The sequence below is a fragment of the Chelonia mydas genome, chromosome 1, assembly GCF_015237465.2.
Source record: "Chelonia mydas isolate rCheMyd1 chromosome 1, rCheMyd1.pri.v2, whole genome shotgun sequence".
Taxonomy (NCBI): domain Eukaryota; kingdom Metazoa; phylum Chordata; order Testudines; family Cheloniidae; genus Chelonia; species Chelonia mydas.
The window spans coordinates 117,615,857-117,635,913 of record NC_057849.1 but is presented as its reverse complement, the minus strand read 5'-3'; the positions used below and the strand labels follow the sequence as shown (position 1 = coordinate 117,635,913).

General features: G+C 40.2%; 1 protein-coding gene across 6 annotated transcripts in view; it reads right to left on the bottom strand.

Moving 5' to 3' along the window:
• MGAT4A (alpha-1,3-mannosyl-glycoprotein 4-beta-N-acetylglucosaminyltransferase A) overlaps positions 1-20,057 on the bottom strand; it is a 138,923-nt gene that overhangs the window by 4,157 nt on the left and 114,709 nt on the right. For all 6 annotated transcript variants that reach the window (XM_037898565.2, XM_037898579.2, XM_037898576.2 and 3 more), the window contains 3 exons: positions 12,570-12,648; positions 2,791-2,857; positions 175-287 (listed from right to left, as the gene is read on the bottom strand). In XM_037898565.2, coding sequence (XP_037754493.1) covers positions 175-287; positions 2,791-2,857; positions 12,570-12,648 — 259 coding nt within the window. The remainder of the gene's footprint in view (positions 1-174; positions 288-2,790; positions 2,858-12,569; positions 12,649-20,057) is intronic.

Genomic DNA, 20,057 nt, shown 5'->3' with positions numbered 1-20,057 from the left:
AACACATTTTAGTACATTACAGTGAATCTTAATGTTTAGACAATTATAAAAGAGAAACAGCTTTCTGATTAATCCAAAAATTCTTAGCTTCAAATATGTTGATGCAATTAAGAGACATCTCATATTTGATATTCTGATTTTAAAAGGGAAGGGGTAAAGTATACAACATCTCACCTCATTCAGAATTGCCCAGACTGCTGAGTTTTGTATTACCGAAAGCCGAAATGATAAAATAGGGTTTAGACTTGGGTCAACTGTTCCTTCTGCTATACCACTTTCAAATTTACCTTTAAATGAGCAAAAGCATATCCTGAATAAACAATCTCCAGACAAACAAATACAAGATCTGGTTTGTAGAAAGGTTTCTAATGAAAGTGAATATTAGGGCTTATTAGGAATATTAATTAAAAAATTAATCACAATTAATCGAATTTTAAACAATAGAATACCATTTAAATATTTTTTGATGTTTTCTACATTTTCAGATATATTGATTTCAATTACAACACAGATTACAAAGTGTACAGTGCTCACTTTATATTTATTTTTGATTATAAATATTTGCACTGTAAAAAATCCGAAGGAATAGTATTTTTCAAATCACCTAATACAAGTACTGTAGTGCAATCTCTATAACATGAAAGTTGAATTTACAAATGTAGAATTATGTACAAAAAAACCTGCATTCAAAAATAAAACAATGTAAAATTTTAGAGCCTGCAAGTCCACTCAGTCCTACTTCTTGTTCAGCCAATCACTCAGACAAGTAAGTTTCTTTACACTTGCAGGAGATAATGCTGCCCGCTTCTTGTTTACAATGTCACCTGAAAGTGAGAAAAGGCTTTCTCATGGCACTGTTGTAGCCAGCATCGCAAGATATTTATGTGCCAGATTCGCTAAAGATTCATATGTCTCTTCATGCTTCAACCACCGTTCCAGGGGACATGCATCCATGCCGATGACGGGTTCTGCTCAATAACAATCCAAAGCAGTGCAGACCGACTCATTTTCATCATTTGAGTCAAATGCCACCAGCAGAGGGCTGACTTTCTTTTTTGGTGGTTCGGGTTCTGCAGTTTCCGCATGAGAGTGTTGCTTTTTTAAGACTTCTGAAAGCATGCTTTACACCTCGTCCCTCTCAGATTTTGGAAGGCACTTCAGATTCTTAAACCTTGGGTCGAGTGCTGTAGCTATCTTTAGAAATCTCACACTGGTGCCTTCTTTGCGTTTTGTCAGATCGTTCTTAAAATGAACACATGTGCTGGGTCATAATCTGAGACTGCTATAACATGAAATATATGGCAGAATGCAAGTAAAACAGAACAGGAGATGTAGAATTCCTCCCGCAAGGAGTTCAGGCACAAATTTTATGAATGCATTATTTTTTCACGAGCATCATCAGCATGGAAGCATGTCCTCTGGAATGGTGGTCGAAGCATGAAGGGGCATCCAAATGTTTAGCATATCTGGCACGTAAATACCTTGCAAAGCTGGATACAAAAGTGCCATGTGAATGCCTGTTTTCACTTTATGGTGACATTGTAAATAAGAAGAGGGCAGCATTTAAATATAAACAAACTTATTGGTCTTAGCGATTGGCTGAACAAGGAGTAGGACTGAGTGGACCTGTAGGCTCTGAAGTTTTACATTGTTTTGTTTTTGAGTGCAGTTATTTAACCAAAAAAAAAAATCTACATTTGTAAGCTGCACTTTCACAACAAACAGATTGCACTACAGTACTTGTATGAGGTGAATTGAAAAATACTATTTCTTTTATCATTTTTACAGTGCAAATATTTGTAATAAAAAATGTACACTTTGATTTCAATTACAACACAGAATAAAATATATATGAAAATATAGAAAAACATCCAAAATATTTAATATATTTCATTTGGTATTCTATTGCTTAACAGTGCCATTAAAACTGCGATTAATCACGATTCATTATTTTAATCGTGATTACTTTTTTTGAGTTAATGGTATGAGTTGACTGATTAATCGACAGTACTAGTGAATATCTATTCAATAAATGGATTTGCAATGCTACTGTCATGAATTGGCTGCAGTAATTCACCATAAATAGGTTTTTGAGGGTTTTTTATTTTTTTGCTTAAGTCTAATAGTAGGAAGATGGAACCTTAAACCACGACCCAAAAATCTTCCGTAATGCTCAGAGCTCTTTGCCATAAGCTTCAGTTTTTTATTGGCAAATACTGCAGTACATATAGCCTCAGCACACAGACCAAGCAGCAGAGGCACTAATAAGGAATAAAAAAGCTTAAATTCAGTGTAGCTGTGGGTGTTCAACACCTCTGAAAATCAGGGCACTTTTGGTTAGGAAACTAACTGTGGATTCAGGGGTCAAATTTTAGGTAACCAACTTTTAAATTTTGACTTAAATATATTCAAACTACATTAAGCAGGTACAGATATTGGTATTCCTACAGGTAGAAACTTCAATTATATCAGGATGAATAAATATGATGTAAAGGCTATTAATAGACCAAAATAAAAATGAATTAAAAACTAATTAGAATACTTTAAAAAGTGATGTATAAAATCATTTTTTTTCCACTACAGCTAAGAATCACAACAGAACTTCATTCATTAAATCAACCCGAAAAGGGCAAGTAACATTTACAAGGTCAGTTACGCAATGAGAATGATCAGAACCATATAAAGGCTTTAAAAAAATAACATTTTACTAATTGATATAGTAATAAAACAAATTTTATTTCCATGTTTGTAAAAGAACGAAAATTGCTGTTCTGTGGTGCAGAGTATTACCTATCCTGAAATAACCGTCCTCTAAGCGTTTGTCTTTGGTTTCTTTGCTTAATACCAAGTCTTCATTCTAAAATGAAACAGGCACAAAACAAAATGAGAGCACTTATTTTGCATGTATCTAACAAATTTGCAAGCTAGAGCAAAATGTGGGTACCCTCGTTCTCTATTTAGAGCACTTTCCTAAAAACTTTGCACCAGCCTACTATTTCTATGAGCAAAGAGATGTTATTTATAGCATAGACTTTTCTTAAAACAAAACAAAAAACCTGTTCCAGAACTGACTGTATTTGGCTTCAGGGTAGAAAAGAAAAGTACCACTCATAAGAACTGATATGCTGAAAGGACGAGGATATTGCAGATACTGGCACACACACCAGAAAAGACACTCAGGGGTAAAGCCTGCTCCATGGCTGATTTGGGGAGAGAAAGATTAAAAAACCTCTTCCCCACCCAAAGGACACTCATGAAACCATACAGCACACTTTAATCTTAAAATAGGTCTAGCTAATCTGCCTGCTGTATTCAGAAAGAAATTGGATACTTGCTGATTTCTCTTTTGAGTATTCAGGCTTATCATATTCCTATAGTTGGTTTTTGTTCTCATCTGCAGTTTGAGGCGGCAGGATCAGAAACCTATGACCCACCACACTGGGGCTGGCTGCTTTTTCTACAAACTGAGAACGCTTCCAAAGCTAAACACAACTCAGTTTGTAACACTAGAACAATAATTAACAATCTACAGAACAATCTGTCATCAAACAACTTTTACTTACTTCCAATTAACAGGTGGGTCAGAACATAGTGCCCGGATACTCGGAGAAAAGCTATTAGCAGTTATCAACTTTCTCATTCTTATCCAGGTTCACCATTCCTATAGTGGGAAAGCCCCAAGCAAGGGTAGGCCCCAAGCAAGACTACTGAAGTAACGATACTTTAAGATATTATTAGATATCACAGGTTTCAGAGTAACAGCCGTGTTAGTCTGTATTCGCAAAAAGAAAAGGAGTACTTGTGGCACCTTAGAGACTAACCAATTTATTTGAGCATAAGCTTTCGTAAGCTACAGCTCACTTCATCGGATGCATCCTGTGGAAAGTATAGAAGATCTTTTTATACACACAAAGCATGAAAAAATGGGTGTTTACCACTACGAAAGTTTTCTCTCCCCCTGGCAATAGCCCATCCAAAGCAATCACTCCCCTTACAATGTGTATGATAATCAAGTTGGGCCATTTCCAGCACAAATCCAGGTTTTCTCCCCCTCCCCCCACCATAAACCCACTCTCCTATTGGTAATAGCTTATCTAAAGTGATCACTCTCCTAACAGTGTGTATGATAATCAAGGTGGGCCATTTCCAGCACAAATCCAGGGTTTAACAAGAACGTCTGAGGGGTGGGGGGGGGGGGGGGGGGAAGGAGGAAAAAACAAGGGGAAATAGGTTACCTTGCATAATGACTTAGCCACTCCCAGTCTCTATTCAAGCCTAAGTTAATTGTATCCAATTTGCAAATGAATTCCAATTCAACAGTCTCTCGCTGGAGTCTGGTTTTGAAGTTTTTTTGTTGTAATATTGCAACTTTCATGTCTGTAATCGCGTGATCAGAGAGATTGAAGTGTTCTCCGACTGGTTTATGAATGTTATAATACTTGACATCTGATTTGTGTCCATTTATTCTTTTACGTAGAGACTGTCTGTATAAAAAGATCTTCTATACTTTCCACAGTATGCATCCGATAAAGTGAGCTGTAGCTCACGAAAGCTTATGCTCAAATAAATTGGTTAGTCTCCAAGGTGCCACAAGTACTCCTTTTCTTTTTGCGAATACAGATTAACACGGCTGTTACTCTGAAACCTGTCATTATGCAAGGCACTGCATTTAGCCGTATGGAGTGGAAATCTATCAACTGCATGAAAAAACTTGTAGAGATACAGAGAGACATCATCTTCCTTTCCAAATGCAAACAGATGGACATCATACCAAAAGGACTGAAGGTAAAAAATCCATTACAATCTACATACCACACAGACTATGCTGATAGCTTGTGTCACACGCTCTCAAAGAAACTGCGGAACCACCTGATCAACATCTCTAAGGCAAACAGGGAAAGATAAAGAATGAGCTCTCAAAAATGGATACTCTCATAAAAAACCAACCTTCCACACAAACTTCCTCGTGGCTGGACTTTACTAAAACTAGACAAGCCATTTACAACACACACTTTGCTTCACTACAAAAGAAAAAGGACACTAAACTTTCTAAACTACTACATGCCACAAGGGGCCACAGCGATGGTTCCCTCAACCCACCCAGCAATATTGTTAACCTATCCAACTATACTCTTAGCCCAGCAGAAGCAGCTGTCCTATCTCGGGGCATCTCCTTCTGCCCCTCCACCCCCACGAACATGATACAGTTCTATGGTGACCTAGAATCCTATTTTCGACGTCTCCGACTCAAGGAATATTTCCAACACACCTCTGAACAACATACTAATCCACAGAGACCTCCCTACCAACACTACAAAAAGAAGGATTCTAGGTGGACTCCTCCTGAAGGTCGAGACAGCAGACTGGACTTCTACATAGAGTGCTTCCGCCGACATGCACGGGCTGAAATTGTGGAAAAGCAGCATCACTTGCCCCACAACCTCAGCCGTGCAGAACACAATGCCATCCACAGCCTCAGAAACAACTCTGACATCATAATCAAAAAGGCTGACAAAGGAGGTGCTGTTGTCATCATGAACAGGTCGGAATATGAACAAGAGGCTGCTCGGCAGCTCTCCAACACCACTTTCTACAAGCCATTACCCTCTGATCCCACTGAGAGTTACCAAAAGAAACTACAGCATTTGCTCAAGAAACTCCCTGAAAAAGCACAAGATCAAATCCGCACAGACACACCCCTGGAACCCCGACCTGGGATATTCTATCTACTACCCAAGATCCATAAACCTGGAAATCCTGGGCGCCCTATCATCTCAGGCATTGGCACCCTGACAGCAGGATTGTCTGGCTATGTAGACTCCCTCCTCAGGCCCTATGCTACCAGCACTCCCAGCTACCTTCGAGACACCACTGACTTCCTGAGGAAACTACAATCCATCGGTGATCTTCCTGATAACACCATCCTGGCCACTATGGATGTAGAAGCCCTCTACACCAACATTCCACACAAAGATGGACTACAAGCCGTCAAGAACACTATCCCCGATAATGTCACGGCTAACCTGGTGGCTGAACTTTATGACTTTGTCCTTACCCATAACTATTTTACATTTGGGTACAATGTATACCTTCAAATCAGCGGCACTGCTATGGGTACCCGCATGGCCCCACAGTATGCCAACATTTTTATGGCTGACTTAGAACGCTTCCTCAGCTCTTGTCCCCTAACGCCCCTACTCTACTTGCGCTATATTGATGACATCTTCATCACCTGGACCCATGGAAAAGAAGCCCTTGAGGAATTCCACCATGATTTCAACAATTTCCATCCCACCATCAACCTCAGCCTGGTCCAGTCCACACAAGAGATCCACTTCCTGGACACTACAGTGCTTATAAACAATGGTCACATAAACACCACCCTATACCAGAAACCTACTGACCGCTATTCCTACCTACATGCCTGCAGCTTTCACCCTGACCACACCACACGATCCATTGTCTACAGCCAAGCTCTGCGATACAACCGCATTTGCTCCAACCCCTCAGAGACAAACACCTACAAGATCTCTATCAAGCATTCTTACAACTACAATACCCACCTGCGGAAGTGAAGAAACAGATTGATAGAGCCAGAAGAGTTCCCAGAAGTCACCTACTACAGGACAGGCCTAACAAAGAAAATAACAGAACACCACTAGCCGTCACCTTCAGCCCCCAACTAAAACCCCTCCAACGCATTATTAAGGATCTACAACCTATCCTGAAGGATAACTCAACACTCTCACAAATCTTGGGAGACAGGCCAGTCCTTGCCTACAGACAGCCCCCCAACCTGAAGCAAATACTCACCAGCAACCACATACCACACAACAGAACCACTAACCCAGGAACCTATCCTTGCAACAAAGCCCGTTACCAACTGTGCCCACATATCTATTCAGGGGACACCATCACAGGGCCTAATAACATCAGCCACACTATCAGAGGCTTGTTCACCTGCACATCCACCAATGTGATATATGCCATCATGTGCCAGCAATGCCCCTCTGCCATGTACATTGGTCAAACTGGACAGTCTCTACGTAAAAGAATAAATGGACACAAATCAGATGTCAAGAATTATAACATTCATAAACCAGTCGGAGAACACTTCAATCTCTCTGGTCACGCGATTACAGACATGAAAGTTGCAATATTACAACAAAAAAACTTCAAAACCAGACTCCAGCGAGAGACTGTTGAATTGGAATTCATTTGCAAATTGGATACAATTAACTTAGGCTTGAATAGAGACTGGGAGTGGCTAAGTCATTATGCAAGGTAACCTATTTCCCCTTGTTTTTTCCTCCTCCCCCCCCCCCCTCTCAGACGTTCTTGTTAAACCCTGGATTTGTGCTGGAAATGGCCCACCTTGATTATCATACACATTGTAAGGAGAGTGATCACTTTAGATAAGCTATTACCAACAGGAGAGTGCGTGGGGGGGAGGGGGGAGAGAAAACCTGGATTTGTGCTGGAAATGGCCCAACTTGATCATCATACACATTGTAAGGGGAGTGATCGCTTTGGATGGGCTACTGCCAGCGAGAGAGTGGGGTGGGGGGAGAGAAAACTTTCGTAGTGGTAAACACCCATTTTTTCATGCTTTGTGTGTATAAAAAGATCTTCTATACTTTCCACAGTATGCATCCGATGAAGTGAGCTGTAGCTTACGAAAGCTTATGCTCAAATAAATTGGTTAGTCTCTAAGGTGCCACAAGTACTCCTTTTCTTTTTAGGTATCACAGTATGCAATACCCTCCTGCTAAGGCAGCATCTGTCAAGGCCCGTGTCCATCTCCTAGCCCCTGGTGAATGCTTAATTAGGTGACTGTTGCTGCCCTACCAATGCCTTTATTCAACACAAACAATTTACCAGTCCAGGAAGTAAATAATGTCCTTGTCTGAAGAGCTTTATCTTTCCTGTAAGCCTGCTTCATAGGCTTCTTTAATGCAATACTTCAGCTATCTAGCAATTAATGCTTTAGATGCCTTTTTTTGGCTCTTGTTGCAGGATGACTTTTCTATACATTTACATTCTTGCCAGGTAGATCTTAACAGCTTGGTGGAAATAAAATATTTGCTGGAGCTTTTCTTTTGGATGGGTAGGCTTTGTAGAGAATGATGGGAGGATTATCTCCTGGGATCTGTGAAATTCCTAATTTACTTTTGGTAAAAAAATATTTGAGATGAAGAGCCACCTGATCAATGTGAAAAATACAATATTTGTGATTCTTCAGTACACAATGCCTCTAGAAAAGGCACAATGCCTCCATGTACAAAGGGGATGGACACCAGTAAACTCACTTTAATAAACAGATAGAAAAATGAAACTGAAGAAAGGAATGTGAACAACAGTCTAGTAATTTCATCCAGGGTCAGATGATCTAAATCCAAAGGCTCTGCTCTGGGGAATTCCTGGTGATTAATCAAAAATGCTTGATAGGTGGATGAGAGGAAATCTATTAAGGTTTGCTTCTTCTATTACTAAAAAGACGGCTGAAAATGCTTTTTGGAGTGTGTTGCTTTAAGACCTAGAGCCAATCCAGCCAGTAGGAATTCTGGGATTTGAAAGATTTTTACTGAACTCAGCTTTAAGTTTCTGTCCGGCATCAGCCACTGAATTTGGATTCAGCCCTGCTGGAGTCTGTGGTTCACAGGTCAAACCAGAGCCGGAAATCCTTGGGGCCACTTGAGCTGGGTCTGCTTCCTGCAGGGCCACCAGCCATTGTAGTGCTGTTACCTCAGTGCTGGTAGGGTGTATGCTTCGTGCTGTGGCACTGTGCTGAGAGCAGGGGTGCTGTTCCTACTGGTGGCCAGCACTGGGAGCTGGTAGTTATAGCTAGCAGCCAGAGCAGGAGAGCAAAGGCTGCTCCTGGGTACAGAAGATGCAAAACTCCCTCAGCCAGGCAAGGCTGAAGGGGAGATGATCTCAGGATCCCTTTGTTCCAGGCTACTTCTTGGGTTTTGCTACTATATCTCGAGCTCCTGTGGGTGAGGCTGTTGACGCATGCTTTTGAGCAAGCCTAGCCTAAGCTCTGAGAAACAAAACCTGAAAGCTTTATCATTAAACATGATGGGCAAAAAAGAGCATGATATTCAGAACCAAACTGGCAATTTTAAGTAGGCTTTTTTCCTATGCTCTCTATTTTTGGGAAGCAGGAAGTCTGGAAACAGCCTGTTTCTGCTCCCAGAAGGCAGACTGAATTGCAGTTTTTTTTTTGAATGGGGAACCAGTCCCTACCCAATGATTGACAAAACTGACCCTGCCTCGGCAAGAACAAAGCAAAGGGAAAACTGAACGCAGGAACAACATGCCTGGAGAAGTGGGGAATATATATTCGGTTTATGGATGATCTTTCCTTCCTTGTATGGAGGATTTTTGAATAGAGCAGTTGCGTCTATAAACTGTTGGCTTAGAGTTACAGTATTGCCAAACTCCATCCTATGTCAGAAGGCCTCAATAATTAGGAGTTTATCTGAAAAATAATGAGTTGAAATATATGTTGAGTTCTTTTTTTGCCTTTTATATTATGAGCCTTTATGGTATACCAACAGCTATCTTACATGGGGACATCCAGGAAAATTAATCTAAATTATCTAAAGGTGAAGCGGTTTAATTAAAGCACATTAAATCACTGTGTGGACACTGTTATTCAGAATTAAAGTGGCCTTAATTGGGTTTAGTTTAATTCACTTTGGAAGTGAATGTGGTTTAGCTAATCTCCTTCAAATTCACACCTTTAGTTAATTTGGATTAATTTTTCTGGATATCCATATGTAGACAAGTCCTCAGGTCATAGAATCATAGAAGATTAGGGTTGGAAGAAACCTCAGGTGGTCATCTAGTCCAATCCCCCGCTCAAAGCAAGACCAACCCCAACTAAATCGTCCCAGCCAGGGCTTTGCCAAGCCAGGCCTTAAAAACCTCTAAGGATGGAGATTTCACCACCTCCCTAGGCAACCCATTCCAGTGCTTCACCACCCAACTGGTGAAATAGTTTTTCCTAATATCCAACCTAGACCTTCCGCACTGCAACTTGAGACCACTGCTCCTTGTTCTGTCATCTGCCACCACTGAGAACAGCCTAGCTCCATCCTCTTTGGAACGCCCCTTCAGGTAGTTGAAGGCTGCTATCAAATCCCACCTCACTCTTTTCTTCCGCAGACTAAATAAGCCCCAGTTCCCTCAGCCTCTCCTCATAAATCATGTGCCCCATCCTCCTAATCATTTTCGTTGCCCTCTGCTGGACTCTCTCCAATTTGTCCAAATCCTTTCTGTAGTGGGGGACCCAAAACTGGATGCAATACTCCAGATGTGGCCTCACCAGTGCCAAATAGAGGGGAATAATCACTTCCTTCGATCTGCTGGCAACGTTCCTATTAATGTAGCCTAATATGCCTTTAGCCTTCTTGCAACAAGGGCACATTGTCGACTCATAGCCAGCTTCTCATCCACTGTAATTCCCGAGGTCCTTTTCTGCAGAACTGCTGCTTAGCCAGCTGGTTCCCAGCCTGTAGCAGTGCATGGGATTCTTCTGCCCTAAGTGCAGGACTCTGCACTTGTCCTTGTTGAACCTCATCAGATTTCTTTTGGCCCAATCCTCCAATTTGTCTAGGTCACTCTGGATCTTATCCCTACCCTCCAGCATATCTACCTCTCCCCCCAGCTTAGTGTCATCCGCAAACCTGCTGAGGGTGCAATCCATCCCATCATCCAGATCATTAATGAAGATGCTGAACAAAACCAGCCCCAAGACAGACCCCTGGGGCACTCTGCTTGATACTGGCTGCCAACTAGACATTGAGCCTTGATTGCTACCCGCTGAGCCCAACCATTCAGCCAGCTTTCTATCCACCTTATAATTCATTCATCCAATCCATACTTTTTTACCTTGCTGGCAAGAATACTGTGGGAGACTGTATCAAAAGCTTTGCTAAATTCAAGATATATCGCTTTCAAACTTTTCAAAGTTTTCTCTGCAATCAGAAGGGCTAGAAAATTACTTTATTTTTTGTTTTCCTTTAAAAATGCTAATGCCTTCATGTAATCGCTTGACTTGAGAAACTAAGGATTTAAAAAAAAAAAAAACAACGAATATGGCAAGACTCACGATAAAAATCACAAGAGTTGGCAACATATTTTAACCCCGTTTAAAGGCTTCTAATTGTCTTTCTATATATCTTTGGGCTTTATTTAGACATGTAAAATAGTATGATGAAATGTAAACTGTATTAAAATTAATAATTTTAACAATGTTTAGAATTGTATACATGACAAATATACGGATTTTTTAAAAGAAAAATTTTCTTGACAAAACAACAAGAATCAAACACCAGGAGAAAGGGATATCAAGATACACCACTCTTTACCTGCTCCTGTCTGAAATGTTTCCTATCTTTTCCAGCTGACCTCCACGGTAAACTAGTGAACTTAAATCAAATTAACTCTACCCAGTCGAATGTAAATATGATGAGCCAAATTCAGGCCTAATTCGGATACAACTCCATTTAACGCCTCTTTATGCCAGTTCTGAATTTGGCTAAAGATATTTCTATTGTGAAATTATGCAGCTTTCCAAATAATTTTTGCATTTTGAGCAGTTATTTCTTTTTTTTTATAATTTCACTCTTGTAATATATGTATGAACATCAATAAGTTTGGCCTCTCACAACCCAAGGAAGTGGGGAGAGGAAAGAGGGTCTTGTTTCGATTAAAACTGTGAAGTAATATCTCATGAGTGAAGGTAGGATTTGTGTGGGGGAGGCAGTGGGAATAAAGTAGGGGAGAGTGGAATACTAGCAAGATCACTGCTCTGATATCACTTTGAATCATCATATGTTAATCTTCCAGACACAATGGTCAGGGTTCTTCCAGCTGAAAATATCTGCATCAGATGTGTATCAACTGCAATGAGATTGGACACAAATACTTTAGATTACTCTTTTCATACTGACTGAAATAACCCCCTTTTTGAAGTAATGTATTTGCTATTGGAATAGAAATTTTTGTGGTGAAAAAGACTAAAGATTCTCCTTTAGGTATAGTGGTTAGAGTCTGACATCAGACTGGAATGGTCTTTATTCACTGCATTGCCATCTTCAGGTAAAATCCAGGTTGGTTGTGTAGAAGGAACAGAATGTTTCACACTCTGTTCTATTAACTTGACAATTAAGATGCCAAAATATCTGCTTAGCTGGATTTATGCAGGATCTTTAAGGCTGGACACTCAGTGTATGAAAAATGAGGAAGCGGAGTGAAGCCAATTCCTCCAAAATCCAATTCTTAAAACAAAACAAAACAGCAGCTAAACAAAAATAGATGAATAAAGACTGTTCTCCTCCAGATTACCTATCTTCCTTTTACCAAGCTTTCTTCTGAATGAAAGTCTGCTCTTTGTAAATAAGGTCTGTTTAAAGTAAAGAGGAATAAATGTGATGAGATAAGAGGTTTTCAATTCCAATAAAAGAGACACCCATAATTTTCCCAACCCAATGATGTCATTAGAAATTAGGAGTTTTGCTTTTACTCTAATATAGAAAGGAGAGATATTAATGTATTCATACCTTAAAAGGCAGAACCTCCACTGTAGTATTTAGTAGAATATCTCCTGGATGCTCTGGATTGCCACTATGAAAGAAGTATCTATAAATGCAAAAATTAAAAATAAATGGTCTGCATACCTCAGCCACTGTTGGCTTAATAAGTAACATTAAAAGACATTATGGAAATTACACTGGTAGATGATCCCAGTTCAACTATGAAAATCAACTGAAAATTAGTTTCATATACTAATGTACTGAAAAACTCTGCTTTTTAAAAAAAGTGACTAGGCAAAGTTTTTTAAATAGATTTGCATGTTACTAGAACTTGCCCCTAGAAAAATAACCATATAGAGCTGGTCTTGACACCACAAGGTTATCCTGTGAGACAAAGGGGACTGGGAGACAACAGGTCCACTCAATAGAACACAGGATTGGGAGTCAGGAAAATTGCATTTGTTCTAAGCTCTACTGCTGACCAGCTGTTTAACTGTGGGCAATTAACATAAGCCCACTGCACCCCATCATTCCTATCTGCAAAACTAATACTAAATAACTTCTTTCATAACATACTTTGAGATCTAGGGATGAAAAATGCTATATAGTAAATGCTAAATGTTATTGTCATCTGTATTGAAATTTGCTGGTCATGGCAAAAGCTACTGAATAAGCACTAACCAAGATCATGAATGCAACAGCAAAGCTACATAGTTTATTAGCATAGTTGTAGTTGCACATGTCTGTATTCATAACTATAAGTATTAGTCTTAACATTTACATAGTGTTATGGCTCATCAAAGCTACAACCCCTTGATCACATATTATAAACAAACATACAAAAAACCGACAAACAAACAAATCCCCAAAAGTAATGTAGTGCAGTAGACAGAAGCTACTTTCCCCCACCCTAGTTGTGAAACAGTTTCCCACTTTTAATGGGGTTACGGATTTATTACGAGAGAGAAAAACAAGGTATGTTAGGCAACAAGGGTACCCGTGTGTATTTTACAGAGTAATTTTAGAGACCATATTGCGATGTGCATCACAACTCTGAAAAAAGAAACTAGAAAATTTCCCTGTAAACATGCATATCGGATGGATTATATTACATAAAAAATGTTTATAGCACTTAAACCCTCATGCTTCAGGGCACAAGTAAACCACTAACCACATGAGAAAAGGAATTCACTTCTCCCATGGGCAGGTTATTCCGTAATTGCTCGTTATTAAGTTTCCTGGACCTTACTCTGAAGGAGTTGGTACTGGACACTGTTAGAGACTGGACACTAACCCAGAGGAACCATTGGCTTAATTCAATATGGCAAGTTTCTAGGTCCTAAACCTAGTGGCAGACAGCTTTCTGGCCGAAAGGACTTAAAAGAGGAGCTCGTGGACTATGGAACTCCCTACCACCAGAGACTTGGATGAACCTGAGATGTGCTACTTTTAAGAGTCAAGACACGATTGTCTCTTTGAGCAAGGCTTCCCCTAATAACGGTGGGAACAGAATGTTCCAAAACGTGACAATGAAATGGAGGAAAAAGACAACAATTCCACTTTCAGAAAGTAACGTAACAAAGCTGGGATGAACTGTGTGACAGAAATTACATTTTTAATTATGCCTATGACATCTGGTAATGGACACATTTCAAACAGACATTTGAAAATACACATTTGTAAGATCTCACTTTGCTAACAAAGAACACTCAATTTAAGTGCCTGCTAAATTTAGCATTAGGTATATTAGGACAAAATTGGATGTTTCTCATCATTAATAAATACATTTATCTCCACAGTCAAAATTTTTCCGCAGTGTAGGCTGTTTGAACCGTGGTTGCATTTATTAATTATACTTTATTTTTTTAAACGATGTATTAATATGATGATAAAAATAAATGTGTATGGCATATATTAAGAGTAACTAACTGGAATTTTAATGCAAAGTTATGGGAGAATTCCAACGTAGGGATTCACAGACCAGGACACACCAACTCAAAGCAGCACCAGACCCTGCCAGAACAGATACAACACCTGCAGACATATCTTCACTGCTACAATGATCAACAACCCCTACAACACACCCTTCAAGATCTGTGGATCCTACACATGCCTGTCACAACATGTAGCATATCTCATCCAGTGCACTAAGTGCCTCAATAACAACTATGTAAAACCAATCACTATGCCCTCAAATTTAACTCACACCGGAAAATATAAAAGACAAATACACCCTATCACCTGTGGGTGAACACTTTTCACAAAGCCATCACTCTATATCAATCCGCATCCTCAAAGAAAACCTGCACAACACATTCAAAAGATCAGCGTGGGAGCTTAAATTCATAACTCTGTTAGACAATAAAAATCACAGACTGAACAGACACATTGGATTTATAGCTTATTAAAACAATCTGTAACCCAACTAAACCCCTCTTTTTGTCCTGTGACTGCAGGGGTGTTAACTGGTCACTTCACCTTGAATGATCCCTTACATTACTGTCAAGGTTCCTTCCCCACTCTGAACTCTAGGGTGCAGATGTGGGGACCTGCATGAAAGACCCTCTAAGCTTATTCTTACTAGCTTAGGTTAAAAACTTCCCCAAAGTACAAACTTTGCCTTGTCCTTGAACAGTATACTGCCATCACCAAGCGTTTTAAACAAAGAACAGGGAAAGAGGCCACTTGGAGACGTCTTTCCGCAAAATATGCCCCCAAACCCTACACCCCCTTTCCTGAAGAAGGCTTGATAATAATCCTCACCAATTTGCATAGGTGAATACAGACCCAAACCCTTGGATCTTAAGAACAATGAAAAATCGATCAGGTTCTTAAAAGAAAAATTTTAATTAAAGAAAAGGTAAAAGAATCACCTCTGTAAAATCAGGATGGAAAATATTTTACAGGGTATTCATATTCAAAACACAGAGGATCTCCCTCTGGGCAAAACCTTAAAGTTACAGAAAACTGGAATAAACCTCCCTCTTAACAAGGAGAAAATTCACCTAAAACAAAAGATAAACTAATCCGCCTTGCCTGGTTTACCTATACTGGTTGCTATGTTGGAGACTTGGATTAGGATGGGTTGGAGAAGATGGATTTCTGTCTGGCCTCTCTCAGTCCCAAGAGAGAACAAACATGTAAACAAAGAGCACAAACAAAAGCCTTCCCGCCCCAAGATTTGAAAGTATCTTGTTCCTTTATTGGTCCTTTAGGTCAGGTGCCAGCCAGGTTAGCTGAGCATCTTAACCCTTTAATCTTAAAGGTAGCAGGATGTTGCCTCTGGCCAGGAGGGATTTTATAGCACTGTATACAGAAAGGTGGTTACCCTTCCCTTTATATTTATGACAATTAAAATATGTGCTAGCTACTTATGCTAAACAATCTGTTCCATCTTGCATTTAGCTGTGATGCTGGGAGTTCCTTTCCTGTAAGGATAAGGCCTTTTCCTGTAGCCATATTGTAAGGCCTAAGGCCTTTGTCTGCAGCCATATTAGGACAGCAGCAGCCATTAGCTAAGCAGCAGAAAGTCACAACCTCACATTCCATCTAAAATTACATTAAAACAGTGGTACTCAAACTTTTGTACAGGTGACCCCTTTCACATATCAAACCTCTGAGTGCGACCCCACTTATAAATTAAAAATACTTTTAAATACATTTAACACCATTATAAATGCTGGAGGCAAAGCGGGGTATGGGATGGAGGCTGACAGCTCACGACCCCCCATGTAATAACCTCACGACCCCCTGAGAGGTCCCGACCCCCAGTTTGAGAACCCCTGCATTAAAACAATGTAATATCGGCTGTTAAGAAGGTGATCCTAATAGCACCCACCATTACCAGAGAAAGGAACAAATCTTAAGATGGTTAAAGAAAACTTAGTTTGATAGCATTCTGTCTGGCAAGAAATCACTAGTAGTGGTTGTGAAATCCCCACTTCTCTATTGTTTTATCTTTGTGGTCCCCACTTCTCTATTGTTTATCTGGATGGTCTCTGTCTGGTTCTTTGATTGTTTCTGTCTGTTACATAATTAATTTTGCTAGGTATAAATCAATTAGGGTGGTGGGGTATGATTGGTTAAATAATTGTTTTACAGTATGTTAGGATTGGTTAAAAAATTGTTTAGTAGTATTTTAGTAAAATGATTGGTTAAGGTACAGCTAAGCAAGACTCAAGTTTCACTACATAAACTGAGGTCCAAAAGGAAGTTCTTTGGAACCAACTCCAGGACACAGCCCCAAGATCAGAGGTGCCAGACCTCAAGATTACCTGATCCTGACTGGCCAGCAGGAAAAGTGCATCTGCCTTATTGGGAGTGGTAAGCAGTGTGTGCTTAGCATGTGCATTCTGTTTTGGTGATTGTTAATAAATAGAGGTTAAGTAGGATATTACTGTGTAAGTCTCCTTCACCCGTAAATCCCCAAAAGATTAAGTCCACAGGGAATGGGTGTTTACCTGGAGCCCATGGAGGAGTAGAGCCCAGAGCCCATGGAGGGATAAAGTTAGATGCCTTTCGCCTGGAGCTCTAGGAAATGGGAAAGGGTGGGAGTGCCTAAATCAACCGGGTTACGCCTTGAGCCTGAGGAACTAGGTAAGGACGGGTATCCTAGAGTGTGTGTAATAGAGAATTTTGTACGGGTAGCATTTGCAGACCTGAAGAATAGCTCCATGTGACTTGAAAGTTTGTCTTTCTCACTAACAAAATTTGGTCCAATAAATGATATTACCTCACCTACTTTGTCTTTCTAGTATCCTGGGACTGACATGACTTCAGCTACACGCATTCCTTTTAACATTGAGTTTTCAACACGCACTGTGTGAATGAGAAACACCAGCATTTTTTACCACTAGGTGGTATCTCTACTTGGGAATTTATTAAGGCCATTCATTTATACAAATAGAACACAGACTAGTTTCCTAAGATTAACGTCTATGTAACTGCGTATAGAAGTGACATCTAAATACACTACTTTAAAAGGCCTCTGTTATTCTTAATGCATCTAAATAAATATGTAAAATCTATTAGCACTGAAGCCCTCATTTCAACTGAAATGTAAAGTAAGCACCATCTAACACACTACATATGCATCATCACTCAGTTAAAACTAGTTCAAGAATTATCACTTAACTAAAATTATGAAAAATCACTCAATTTACAATTTATTAAAATGTAATCAGACATAAAATTTCCAATTTGTCAGTGTTAAATATGTCTAGAGCTGGATAAGTAGTTGCCATTAATCCAAAAAATCTTTATCTGCAAGAAATTATTTTTTTCTGTGATTAATGATCCTTGCAGAAAGCATCATTAAAAGAAAGCAGAAGAGGAAAACAGGGCTCTCTAGTCCTGATTTGGGAAAACATCTCTATTCAGACATCAGCACATGCTTACCTTAAGCACCTGCTTTCTCAAACAGGGAAATTCTCTGATAAAGTGATAGGTGACAAAAAAAATCCTAAAACAGGATCAGGGCTCTGAAAGAGACAGAGCCAAATTCTGTTGTCAGATACATGCATGCAAGCTCCATTGACTTCAGTGGCATACACTGAGTTCAATAGGAATTGCACAGGAGTAGCAGAACAGAATTTGCTTCAGGGACATGGGCTCTGTAAACTCTTCAAGAAAAATATTTGTTCTTTTTAACAATTGTTGTTAAATGTTCAATACATGAGTTTACACAATGCTAACATAGAAACAGAATTTATCATACACAGGCCCCTAATCTACAGATTTTATCAAATAAAACTCTTACTGAAATTAATGGAGAGTTTTGCCTAGATTAAGGACTGCAAAACTGAATTTGTAGTCTTTTTTCTAAACATTTATGAAATCTCAAAAACATACAAGGAGTACATTTTCCACCTTTTACTACAGGTCTCAGTGATAAGTAAGCCAAAATTACAGCAAAGCAGCCCAGAAAGATATTTGTTTAAAATGTGCATTTAGATCTATTCTGATGTCCTTATGCATTCTAACACCCTAATCATCAGTGGGAGTTTTACCACTATATTAATGAGATAACCCCGATGAAGTGAGCTGTAGCTCACGAAAGCTTATGCTCAAATAAATTGGTTAGTCTCTAAGGTGCCACAAGTACTCCTTTTCTTTTTACCACTCTCACGCACCAATATTTTTTCATAAGGGAAACTCTAGAAACTCCTTTACAGTCATCAAGCTCTCTGTGTGAGTTAATGGTGAAAAAATTGCAATGGTAGCAGTGTTTTTCCTGCTGTACTATTAACATTTAGACACTAGGGGGTGATTTTGTTCATTTACAGCAATTATCAGCTCCACTGTAGCAACACTGCAACACACACAAAAGTTAGCACAATGTCAGCATGATATGATTTAAAAAAATGATTGACCTAAATGAGTTTCCAGGCTTCCTTCTATCCAAAGTTGTCCTTTTCATTTATCTCTCTTCCTCTATGTAAACAACACATACACACATGTAATTTCTCTTTGACAGATCAGGTCTATTACCATAATCAAAGAATGCATACAAAATACAAATAAAGTTATGCACGTTTTAGTCATGGGTATTGTTAGTAAAAGTCATGGACAAGTCACGGGCCGTAAACAAAAATTCACAGCCATGACCTATCCATGACTTGTACTATATACCCATGACTAAAGCTGGGGGCGGCGCAAGTGTTTGGGGTGGGGAGGTTGCAGCCCAGGGGGTGCTGCGGGTGCTTGGGGAGTGGGCATGGCCCGGGAGCAGGGGATCACAATGGGTGCTCGGTGGGTGCCGTGGGTGGTCTGTGGGTGGGTGGGAGGGAGTATTGGGGCATGTTCCGTAGCCGGCTCCTGGGAAGCAGCAACCTCCACCTCCTAGCTCCATGTGCTGCCTTCGATTCGCCCCAAGCCTCAGTTCTGCAGTTCCCATTGGTTAAGAACTGCGGACAATGGGAGCTGCGTGGGCGGTGCCCGCGGGCTGAGGCAGCACGTGGAGCTAGGAGCTGAGGGAGGGGAGTTCCTGTTGCCCTTCTAGGGAGTACCCCCCTCCCCCCCGCAGGTAAGCACCGCCCCGCACCCAATCCCCAGCCCTGAGCCCCCCCCCCCCCACCTGAACTCCTGTTGCTGGGGGGAGAGGGTGTGAAGAGCCTAAGACTGCCCCAGGGGCTGCCCGAGTGGCTCAAGCAGCTCCCAGGCCAGCCGCACAGGCCGCTGCAGAAGTCACAGAGGTCACGGAATCTGTGACTTTTGTGACCGCCGTGACAAACACGGAGCCTTAATGATAGTATATTCTTGTACTTCAGATTTATAAGAATTTTATTTCTCTTAAAGATAAAATTATTTGACAGCAGATCAAAACTCTATTGCTAGTACACTGGTTGCCATTTAGCTAGGTGTCCTGCAGTAAGCTTGCCTTCCTCTCAGTGGATAACGAGCACAAGGCCCAAGAGGAGTTGAACTACAGAACATTTTCCTAGCTGCAAGACCTGACTGATGTGTAGAGAGATGTGCTTTTGGTTCATGAATTACTAAGACATCTGGCCTGGGATT